The sequence below is a fragment of the Macrobrachium rosenbergii genome, chromosome 43 (assembly GCF_040412425.1).
Source record: "Macrobrachium rosenbergii isolate ZJJX-2024 chromosome 43, ASM4041242v1, whole genome shotgun sequence".
Classification (NCBI taxonomy): domain Eukaryota; kingdom Metazoa; phylum Arthropoda; class Malacostraca; order Decapoda; family Palaemonidae; genus Macrobrachium; species Macrobrachium rosenbergii.
Genome location: NC_089783.1, coordinates 29,176,625 through 29,189,124, shown reverse-complemented (window position 1 = coordinate 29,189,124; position 12,500 = coordinate 29,176,625). Strand labels below are relative to the sequence as shown.

At 35.3% G+C, this 12,500-nt stretch overlaps 1 protein-coding gene across 3 annotated transcripts in view; it reads left to right on the top strand.

Annotated features, from left to right (window-relative positions):
- Nucleotides 1–12,500, top strand: part of LOC136828705 (hemicentin-1-like) — a 195,694-nt gene that overhangs the window by 99,878 nt on the left and 83,316 nt on the right. For all 3 annotated transcript variants that reach the window (XM_067086838.1, XM_067086836.1, XM_067086837.1), the window contains exons 40-49: nucleotides 782–1,009; nucleotides 1,721–1,883; nucleotides 2,777–2,927; nucleotides 3,469–3,584; nucleotides 4,019–4,140; nucleotides 6,156–6,338; nucleotides 6,858–7,015; nucleotides 9,175–9,323; nucleotides 9,907–10,054; nucleotides 10,517–10,709. In XM_067086838.1, coding sequence (XP_066942939.1) covers nucleotides 782–1,009; nucleotides 1,721–1,883; nucleotides 2,777–2,927; nucleotides 3,469–3,584; nucleotides 4,019–4,140; nucleotides 6,156–6,338; nucleotides 6,858–7,015; nucleotides 9,175–9,323; nucleotides 9,907–10,054; nucleotides 10,517–10,709 — 1,611 coding nt within the window. The remainder of the gene's footprint in view (nucleotides 1–781; nucleotides 1,010–1,720; nucleotides 1,884–2,776; nucleotides 2,928–3,468; nucleotides 3,585–4,018; nucleotides 4,141–6,155; nucleotides 6,339–6,857; nucleotides 7,016–9,174; nucleotides 9,324–9,906; nucleotides 10,055–10,516; nucleotides 10,710–12,500) is intronic.

The following is a 12,500-nucleotide window of genomic DNA, read 5'->3' as shown; positions in this document are numbered from 1 at the left end:
ATTACAATAAAACGTTCACAATAAAATGGCTAAAACCTATTCTAGAAGAACAAGTAAAGGGCTATGACAACCTGCAGAAGGAAGTTAAAACAAACTACTGCACTCGCATTGAGTATTACAAAAGAGAGAGAAAATAATACTCAATGCGAGTGCAGTAGTTTGTTTTTAACTTCCTTCTGGGTAGGTTGTCATAGCCTTTTACTTGTTCTTCTAGGATAGGTTTTAGCCATTTTATTGTGAACGTTTTATTGTAATTGTAATTCTGACTTGTGATTTTAATTTTAATTTACTGATTGCCATGTTCGCTGTTTGCAGCCTGGAAAATGCAACTATGAGGAGTTGTGAAACGTCGGCATATTTTAATAAAATGCATAAGGACAGTGCCTTTCCCTGAACCGCCTTGGATTATAAATATACATACATACATACATACATACATACATACATACATACATACATACATACATACATACATACATACATACAGTATATATATGCATATATATAATGTGTGCGCGCTCAAGTGTATATATGCACATATGGTATTTGGATGTAAGCGATTGTATTTCCTACTGTAATGCTCCTAATTAAATTGTAGATTCTTGCATTTTTAATATAAATCTTTGGAACAAAATACACCACCAACAGAGCACCAAGAAGTAAAAAAAGACTACGATTGCTGAAAAGCGGAAACTCCGGGTGTACTGCATAGGTTATAACCTCGTTGAAATAAAGTACACTTTATCCTTTCTTGACGAAAGTATTTCCTTCCTTGCAACAGTCAGTCATCCAAATTTCGCCAGTCAGTGAGCAACACACAGGGATGTTCACTTGCATAGCGAGCAGCATGGCTGGGTCGGACGAACTAAATTACAATGTGAAAGTGGCCACGCCCCCCAAAATCACCGATGACATCGCCAGCAGGGATATCGTGGTCAGGGTCAATCGACCTGCGACCTTAACGTGTCATGTTGAATCGACTCCAAAGCCTCAGATTTTTTGGTTCAAGGTAGGTTTATTATTATTATTATTATTATTATTATTATTATATTATTATTATTATTATTATTATTATTATTATTATTATTATTATTATTATTTTGAATAGGAACGGTTCCACGCGCTTTGGCTTTCATATTTCAGACTGGTTATTACTTCATTTTATTGCTGGATTACAGTTGAGTATCCGTTACCTCAAGACATGTACGTATATTATTAAAAATAATTAATATTTTCACAAAAAGTTTAATTGACAAGATATAGGTTTATACATTCTTTCTCTGTGTTTGACATTGTATTTGTGTTACGTGATAGCGAAATCGTGATTAGTACATTAAAATTCGTAGCTGAAAGCAAAATGCATAAAGATTATAAAATTGTACCTAACATTTAACAGGATTCCTTATGATATAATTCTGATAATTAAACCTTATTGTTCACCAGGTCCTTGGGTCCAATCAGTTTTTATAAATATTATTAATATATCTAGTGTTCAGCAATATCCCTCTTACTTTCTTAAAAGGAAAAATTATTTTTTCATCAAATATTCCTGTAAAATGAAAATTTGCAGAAGTTATAAAAAAAATCACTAATGACCGCAAAACTTTCTTACATAAACCAGTTATTGAAAACACTTGATCATTAACGCCTACAGTGAAATAAATAAAAGTTAAGGTGGTCAATTTATCCTAAAGTTGACCATAATTTCTTATACCCATAGAATGGGAGTCCCATTGATGAAATGGACGCAAACATCCACCTGAGCACGAGTGGTCGTGACCTCAAGATTCTCCAGGTCACTGAGGTGGACAGTGCCAACTATTCCTGTCTGGCAATTAATGAGGCTGGGGCCACTTCCATCAACTTCACGTTGGAAGTCCATGGTAAGAACTAGTCAGCTTTGTCATTTTAGAAGTTAAATATCCACTGGGGAAGTTCAGCTGAAGTAAATTCTGCGAGGTATTCAGTTTAATATTTTGTGAATGCAATTTCCCTTTTCACCCCTATTTTACTCTGATGTTCATAAAGTTTAAGTCCTTTTTGAGATTGCTGGTGGATCGTGGCTCATACTAATTAGGTCTTTGTTATCACTAAGCAGTAACCAGTGACCATTCATTCATAGATTTTCAATAGCCGTAACATCTCAAGTTTTTGGATTTTCTTCCCTTGAATTATTACTCATATCCCCTCTATTTTCCTCTTCTGAATAATTTTATTTTTCACTTTGTTTTCACTTACCGTTATATATCTCTTTAACCTTTTTTACCATTACCTTTTTTACATATTCTTTATGTGATATCCACCTACAGATAGTTATCATTATTTTGATAGTTTTCTCTATTCCTAGCTTTCACTTTTTTTAGTTTTCTGGAGAGAAAACCATTGGGCCGGCTTTTTCTGTCCGTCCGCACTTTTTTCTGTCCGCACTTTTTCTGTCCGGCCACAAATCTTAAAAATTACTGACTCTAGGGGGCTGCAAGTTGTTATGTTGATTATTCACCCTCCAATCATCAAACATACCAAATTACAGCCCTCTAACCTCAGTAGCTTTTATTTTATTTAAGGTTAAAATTAGCCCTAATCGTACGTCTGGCAACGATATGCCACCACCGGGTCGTGGTTAAAGTTTCATGGGCCGCGGCTCATACAGCATATTACCGAGACCGCCGAAAGATAGATCTATTTTCAGTGGCCTTGATTGTATGGTGTACAGAAAACTCGATTGCTCCGAAGAAACTTCGGCGCAATTTTTACTTGTTATTTTTTCTCTTTCCAGTTCCGCCAAGACTAACCGCCACTGTTGATGAAACAGTCCACGTCGTAGCCGGAGAGGATACCGAACTCTTCTGTCCAGTGCAAGCAACGCCAACGCCATCTATCCTTTGGATGAAGGATGCTGCAATCCTCCAACACACCTTTACTTCAGAGTTAGTTCCACTCCTTTGTTCAAAATTCACAGGCGATGTTTACCCTTATTTCTCAGGACTTCTGTGATTTGCTATATTTGTAAAAACAATAACTAACTCTTTTAGACAGGTGAATTCAGAGGATGTTTGTAAATGACAAATCATCCAAAAAATTTTTTACCGAAGCGCTGAAAAGGGAGTTTAAATCATTCTTCGATTGTAAAAACTGAAGAGTTGATATTATATCGTCGCAATAACTAAGTTCTCAACCTAAAGGTAATAAGTAATGCTTAGTATGATACAACAAATTTCTTTCGTTATTTGTGCTACCACATATTCAGGTCCTTCTGATGCCCAAATTCATAAATGTCTCTGATATATGAGGAAACACCAATTTCTCCTAATCCTTTTCTACACACACACACACACACACACACACACACACACACACACATATATATATATATATATATATATATATATATATATATATATATATATATATATATATATATATATATATATATATATATATATATATATATATATAATTTCTGTCCAGGGATCCAAGACGACTTCTGCTGAATGATGTCACAAAGGACGACGATGGACGGTATACCTGCCTGGCCACTAATGAAGCCGGAACTACGGAACAAGACTTTATGCTGCGTGTTATGGGTCAGTTGCGATATTTTTGGTGACACTATTTTGATTTTGTAGTCAAGTAGATTTTCTTTTAGAAATTAATGAATTGATGAATTAATTCCACGAAGGGTTTTATTCTTTTGTAATCTTTTGGCAGTTAGGCGTTTCTCATTTTTTAAATAGTCTGGAAGTCAATGTCCTGTTAGTTTGGCCTTAAAGAAAGCAAAACTGTAGTTTGAAACATTGACTGTAAAGGATATAATACTTTCAAATTCTACAAGTGGGAAAAATCGAAAAGGGAAAATGGTTGGCATAAGGAAAACCAAAAGAGTAGTTGATAATCGTAAAGTCATGTGTTTGAATCAAAACAATAAGAGCAGCAGAATCCTGGCTTATATAAATATCTGACAAATTGGTCTCTTGGATCCAGCTGACACCTTCATAAGCCTCTCTTTTTTTCCTCACAGTACCTCCTCGACTTTTAGACCTTGACACACCTGTCATGGAGAAAACGGTGGTGTTAAATCGAGCCGTTACCATCACCTGCTTTATCACAGCCGACCCTCCACCTGTCATCACCTGGCTCAAGGTATGAGATAGCTGTCTCCTGGGCTGATTAGGTAGTGAGTCCTCTCTCTCTCTCTCTCTCTCTCTCTCTCTCTCTCTCTCTCTCTCTCTCTCTCTCTCTCTCTCTCTATAGAATGCTTCAGCCTCTACTTTCTAGAAGAGCATTGGTTAAGTAAGCAGTTGATATTAACTTTATGATACTTGAAGGCTTAAGTGACAAAGATTGCAAGCTTCTATTGACCTCACATAGTGACTGGATTTAGTGGATGAAAGCTGGAACTTAAAAGGTTTAACACTAACCACTGTGGGAACTTTTTCCCATACAGATAACCTCATAACAATGACTACCCGTTGAGGAGTCGAACTGTACAGCTATTAATCACTACCAGTTAGGTAGGGTGACGAATAGTATCGCCATTAGCGTATACTAGTTGGGTGCCAAATAGCACTGGCCCTCAGTGGCTGGTGTATCAAATAGTTCCACCACCAGTGACTGACAGTTGATGTGAGATGAATAGTACTTGCAAATAATTTCAGTATTAAAGTACATATAGTGACTGACCCAACTTCGGGAATTTTTTTTTTTAAGAACTCTCCACGTAACAATGATGTCAAGAAGAATGTCCACTCCTCTCGGGCACCTTGTCAGGCCACTTGGGTTACCGCTTCCCACATTTTCCCTGTGGAATCTATCATTTCTCCAAGGAGTACACGGTTCCGTGACTTTCTTTCCTTACACTAACAAACTCCGGAATTCTCTTCCTACTTTTGTTTTCCCTAACTCTTGTAGACTTTTTCCCATTAAGAATCAGGCTTACCTATTCTCCATAGTTAAGCCCCGTCCTCCCTTTTCTTTCCTTCTTCGGGCCTGGGTAGAAAAGGGTATTTGGTTGCCTTGAAAAATAGATCTATATGAAGGTGAAAAAGATTACAAACCTGGGAGATATTTGGATGCTTGTCTGCGAGACTATCAGGGTAGGGAAAGAGTGAAGTACAGAATGTAAAGAATGACTGGGAAACACCACTGAGGTCTTCTTATCAATCCTTTAAGACTATTTTTCTCCGTTCTAGAATTTATTATTTATAACATTATAATATAGACTTTGGGCGTTTTTTATTGCTGTCCATGACTACTATGAACAAGTAAAAAAATGAGCCGAAGTGTCTTCGGAGCAGTCGAGTTTTCTGTACAGCGTATAATGCTGTAGGAAACTCAGCCGTGGCCCATGAAACTCTCAGCCTAGGCCCGGTGGTGGCCTGTGTTGTTGACACCTATAGCGGTGCCAGACGCACGATCATGGCTGACTTTAACCTTAAATAAAATAAAAACTACTGAGGCTAGAGGGCTGCAATTTGGTATGTTTGATGATTGGAGGGTGGATGATCAACATACCAATTTGCAGCCCTCTAGCCTCAAAACTTTTCAAGATCTGAGGGCGGACGGACAGACAAATAGCCATCTCAATAGTTTTCTTTGACAGAAAACTAAAAATGGCATATATAATACAAGAAATTATCACTCGCCAAAATTGATATACAAGAAACACCAGAAAATTTCCCTCGGAATTAACAATATATACTAAATTCAAGCAATAATATTCACTGTGAAAACTGACACATAGAAGTGCAAAGTGTAAGTACATTGCACTTAGTAAATTAGTTTCATTAATTTGCTAATGACATGAATGTCTGTATCTGGAATTTTTTGTGCTTGGACGTGAGCATCTATTTAATTGCATCTATGATTATTATCTTTTCCGTATTTGACTTTAGATTTGGTTATTCTCGCCATATTTTGATCCAGTTGATCAAGTGTCTTGGTTAAACAAAAGTATAGATAATAAAGTAACTTGCTTCATATTTTATCTTTCCACAATAATGCCAAACCTCATCTAACCAAATGTCATAAAATTCGTAGCTTAAGGATGACTAATAATTAAATCAACTTAATGAAGACTAATAATTAAATAAAATTAATAAGGCAAATAATGCAGTTACATGCATAACGTATTTATTTTAAAAAAAAATTTTCTTCAGGATGGTAGAAACCTCACTACCATTGAATCTGGAGTCACGGTTGATAACAAGGGACGCAGGGTTAATGTGGCGCGAGCTCGTTCAATCAACGCAGGGAATTACACCTGTTTAGCAGCAAATGCTGCTGGAACAACTGCTCTCACGACGCTGCTTACAGTTCTAACACCACCTGCCTGGAATGAAGTAAGGAATTTTTGAAATTATTTAATTTTAGTGAAAATAAGAAAAAAAAGATTGATTAGCTTGTTATTACAGTAAGGATGAATCTTTAAATCGATTCCTATCATCCATGGGTATTCAGAATTGTGGTAAATCTTTATACAGATCCAAAATGTCTAGAGTTATGAAAATATAATTGATTTTAAAAATTCAATAATACTTCATCGAAATTTAATTTGTCGTCTTAAATTCGAGATACTTTAAAAAAAGCTATGAATAAATACACTGGAATGGAGATATTGAAATGTTTTACATTCTTAAACTCATAATGTTTATTGCGAACTGAAACTATCAAAAGTAAAAGTTCAGACTTCATTCATTGACTTACTCGTACTAAAATATGGTAATGTAATAATGAATATGCAAATTTAAAGATTTACAAAAAACACAAGGACGCCTTAGATGAAAGCCTATCAATATTCAAATTCTGTAGATTTACATAAAGCTTCAATATCCGTTTTCTTCAAACTTCCGTTCATTCAGGAAGCCGAATTTGAGCCTGAAGTTGTGGGAGTGGCAGGAGAGGAGCTTCACCTTTATTGTGACGTGGAGGGAACCCCTCCCCCCTCCATACTCTGGTTGAAAGATGGTCAGGTCATCACGAATATCTCGGAAGAGGTCATGATAGAAGAGAAGGACAAGTCAGTTGCAGAACTGTGTTATTAAACATGTATTAATTATGATATTATCTATGTTATCTAGATTTGCTTAAATATATATATATATATATATATATATATATATATATATATATATATATATATATATATATATATATATATATATATATCTGTGTGTGTGTGGGCTTCTGAATATTTATTTACAGGCATCATTTTTAAATCCAATACTTCTTTTTTGTAGATGCAAAGGAATGAAGTACAGATGGGGAGCTTGAAAGGTTACTAGGTGGGGTCATCGTGAGTATAGGATCATAATGAGTAAAGGTGACTGCAGGACATAGCAATATAAGGTGCAGTTAAGAAAATAAGAAATTACCTGAAGTGTACCTGCAAGAATGAATGGAGAATGAAGTAGAGAATTACAATAGAAACAGAGGAAGTTGGATTGAATGGGAATGGGGAAGATAATAGATACAGCGTAAGAGGATCAGCAAGTAGTGCTGCAGGTAATTGCCAAAGACCTTGGAGTTTTTACAGGTAGAGAATTTAAAAGAAAATTCATCAAGATGAAGAATGTGAGGGTAAATGGAAACAAAGAAGAATAATTGATAAATATTAGTTTGAATGCTGAATGACGGAAGTAGAACGACGAAAGAATTTGTAAATGGATTCATAAACAAAGTGATGCTAGGAAGGTATAGCTGAAACTTTGCAAAAGTTATGAAGTAAGAGAAGAGTGTCCAGGGGAAACCAAAAATGTGGTATGCTAAACATTACTGAGTGAATAACTTCTTCTTTACAGAAGAGGTGTGTTTAGTCAGAATGTGAACGAAAAGAACGTGAATTTTATCAAAATAAACTGTCATCATGACAGAAGGGCTGAAAAGGCGACAAATGTCGTGAAATGCTGGATATTGGGTCAGCAGGTTAACATGGGTGAAAGGATGGGTCACTTAAAGCAGTAGTTGAGAATAGGTTTGTCACAATTCTTCCTCATTCGAAACAACAGGAGAAAGTATGCCTATAAAGTGCTGGGCCTATGAAGTGGTGGATTAAGTGTTAAAGACATTACAATAAAAAGCTGATAATATTCAGAAAACTGACGATTACAGTAAGATAAACATGAATAGTGCAATATTTTTCAAAGATTTGGAAAGCTGTTGGGCAATTATATTTTAGGTTCACTGAGTGGCCTGTATAACTATAGAGAGCTTCTACAAAGTGAATATATCTTCAGATTAGCTGTTAATTGACGGCTGTGACGTTGATATTTACCTCATTATAATCTGATGCCTAAATCATTTTAGGGTAATAGAGACCTCTAGGTGAAAAATTAGATAATCATTCATTTATCCGGGCTTATATAGCATTTAATTAACTATAAATTATTATCCATTACGTGAGGTCAATGTGTACTTGAGCATATATCCATATGTATTTTGTATATCCCTATTGGCATTCTTCCGGTGCGTCCACACTGCGGTATAACATGACATATAGCACACATTACAGACAAGTTGAATACAAGTCAACGACTTATTGGTAGTTCTAACAGTGCCTCATACGATTATCGGTGTTTGCCAACGGACCGTCCTCCACTTCCGGTCGGTGACTTGTATTCAACCTGTTTGAGATACGTACGTTGCCGACGTGTTTATGACATGTTTTACTGTATTGTGCACGCACCCTTATGCCATTTATGTATCTTTGCATGCGTACATACCTCAGACAGTGTTGGCACTTTGTGGGAATTTCCCACAAATCTGTGGGAAAAATGACTTTTTGTGGGACCCTTTGTGGGAGGACCATTTTCAGATAATTTTGTGGGAATTTAGCTTATTTGTGGGAATCTTTGTGGAGCTTCAGACTGATATATATATATATATATATATATATATATATATATATATATATATATATATATATATATATATATATATATATATATATATATATATATATATATATATATATATACTCATAATAAAAGGAATATATTGATCAAGATATGACTGATTATTTTAAAATCAGTGATTAAGTAAAAAAAAAAAAAGTATCATCAATAACCGGATGTTAAAGGAGAGATGCATAATCTGAACTCTTTGTACTAAGGAAATAAGGCTTATATTAGAATTCAGTTTGTATAGATTGCCCTCGTACATCAAGCAATACCCCCTCAGACTCCTCCGAATCCTCTCTGTGGACGGCGAAGACGGAGGCAGGTACACATGCATCACGAGCAACGCTGCTGGCACCAACGAGTACGACTTTGAGGTGACGGTTTTGGCCACGCCTACCCTGACATACCAACCCAAAACAGAACACACCGGTTTGTAGATTATTATTATTATTATTATTATTATTATTATTATTATTATTATTATTATTATTATTATTGATATGGTTGTATGACAGAGAGAGACAGACAGACAGAGAAAGAATGATGTCCTGATTTCGAAAAGTATAAGATAATAAAACTGAGTAGGATGTATAAGAGAAAACTGAAAGAAGACAAATCTGCGTTTCTTATTATGAGTGAATATTTCCTGACTGGCTACAATACATAAACGTTTCCTCCAGTATCACGGGATAGATTTCCCTTGAATAATCTACACTTATTAAACAGAGATACTTACCCTTTGGCTGAGGAAAAAATTGCTTTAATCAAAATAATGGTATATCCATTCTTTACTCATGTTCGCTGACAGACGCGTCGATTTTATAGGACAGGGCAAATTATTCAAATGATCTAAAGGTAACTTCTTCTCTGTGTGTGTGCGTATGTTTGTTTGTGATGTGTGTAGCAACATGCCCAATTGGTCTGTAGTATGTTTTGCATTATAGAGGTATTTTTCCCCTATCATCACTTGGCTCTTGTTTAAGTTGAAATAGAAGGTTTGCTCTTCCAACAGTCCTGGTGAACCGCGCCGTATCGCTCGAGTGTCCGGTTGAGGGTTCACCTGAGCCAGAAATTGAGTGGATTGTGGACGGCCGGACTGTCGGCGAGTCCGAACATTTCATGAGACTGACAGGAACACGAAGACAGCTTCATATCTTAAGGTTAGAAGGTTTCCTGTCTCTGGCGCTCTTATGAGTTGGCAAATGGATGTCAGATCATTTTATTTTATTTATTGTTTTTGCATTGATGTCATACATATGTATTTTGCAATATGTATGCATTGGTATGTGTGAGTGTGCGTATGTAAGGAATGGGGTAAGCAAATGCATCTTAAAAGTATGTTCTTTGAACTGTAAAAGCCAGTTTCCTCTAATTGAATATTCTTATATATATATATATATATATATATATATATATATATATATATATATATATATATATATATATATATATATATATATATGTATGTATACACATATTTGTATACACACATATACTGTATATATGTGTATAAATATATATTTGCATATATATAGTGTATGTGTGTGCTTGTGCAAATGATCTCACCTATTCCTTACACTCTCCCTGTGATGTGAATTCATAGTCTCCTTCTCTCCAACCAGGGTACTGGGTAGCAGCACAGGTGAAGTATCTTGCGTTGCGACTAACGCCGTTGGCGAACTGACCACAAATTACACGCTGAACGTCCTGTCGCCACCCACTATAACGCCCGTACCACCCACCCGAAAAGCCAGGGTACAGGAGGGCGATGCCCTCACTCTGTCTTGTAAGACTAAAGGAACGCCCAAGCCTCAGGTATACACAGTTCAGTGAAATCTTTTTGAATACATTCTCAACATATATATATATATATATATATATATATATATATATATATATATATATATATATATATATGTATATATATATATGTATATGTATATGTATATATGTATATGTATATGTATATGTATATATATATATATATATATATATATATATATATATATATATATATATATATATATATATATATATATATATATATATATATATATATGACCTTCCGTTATCAGTTTTTGGTATATGGAACATTTCCATTATTATTATTATTATTATTATTATTATTATTATTATTATTATTATTATTATTATTATTATTATTATTATATGCTGCTGTCGTTGTTTGTTTGCCACCTCTAACGTTCCGACGTGCACGCAGGCTGTCATCTACTGTGGGCTACTAAGGAGTAAAATGCGAAGTGGTACAGGTATATATATATATATATATATATATATATATATATATATATATATATATATATATATATATATATATAAATGTAAACGTGTGTGTATATGTATATATACATATATATATTAGTATATATATATATATATATATATATATACATATATATATATATATATTATTCAGTAGATGAAACCTATTCATATGAAACAAGCCCATGGGGGGCCATTGACTTGAAATTCAAGCTTCCAAAGAATATGGTGTTCATCAGAAAGAAGTCAGAGGAAGTAAAGGGAAATACAGAAAGAAAAGATGCCACTTATTAAAAAAGAAAAAACAAATAAATTGATAAATAGGTAAATAAATAAAATGTATTAAAATGGAAGATTAGTAATTGGTTGGTAAATGCATTGCATTTTTCCTTGAACTTCTGAAGTTACAACTGCACGACATCCTTTGGGAGACTGCTCCACTGTCCAACGGTATGAGGAATAAAGAACCTCTCGAACTGAGAAGTTGGACAGCGAGGCACATTAACTGTATATTGGTGCTGCTGTTCGGCGAATCTGGTTGCTCTCGGCAGATAAGGGGGATCAGGGATCAGTTGGGAAAGTGAAAGCTCTCTGTTGAAATACAACTTATGAAGAAGTAACAAACAAGAGACTAACCGTCGATGGTCCAAGTCATAACTGCTGCTGTTAGGAAACAGAAACCTACCACCAAGAACCACTCTATCTAAAAGAGATAAATCTCTGGCAAAGAAGGCATCCACACCGGAGTATTCCTGTAAAGAAAGTACAATTTACCTAAAACAGGTTGCACTAATTGTATCACTGTTAGAAATATATATGGGGCCTTACGAACAACACCTAATTTTCGTGCGGCATGTGCTGAAACTTTCATTAGATGTTTCTCAAAAGTTAGATGTGAGTCAAAAGTTGCACCTAGAATAGTTAAAGCTTCAGGCTCAATCAGCAAAGTTCCATCTAACTGAAGGGGAGGATGGAGTGGGAAATCTGTACGAGATCTGCTAATCAATAGTGTTTTCGTTTTACTGGAGTTCAGCCTCACACCCCACGGACTACACCATTCCCTGATCGGGTCCATGTCCCGATTGAGGCTGAAGGCAGCTTCATTTCTCATAACGATCTTGTTTTCCAGGCCAACAACCAAATCACTCGCATACACTAAAAATAACAGTCGACCAAGAATACTTCCCTGTGGAACTCCAGATACAATAGGTCTTGATTCACTGAAGATCCCGTCCACAGCAACTCGCTGCCTACCTCTAAGGAATTTTGAAGTAATCCTAAAACATATCTACCCACTCCATGATTCTGAAGTTTATAAATAAG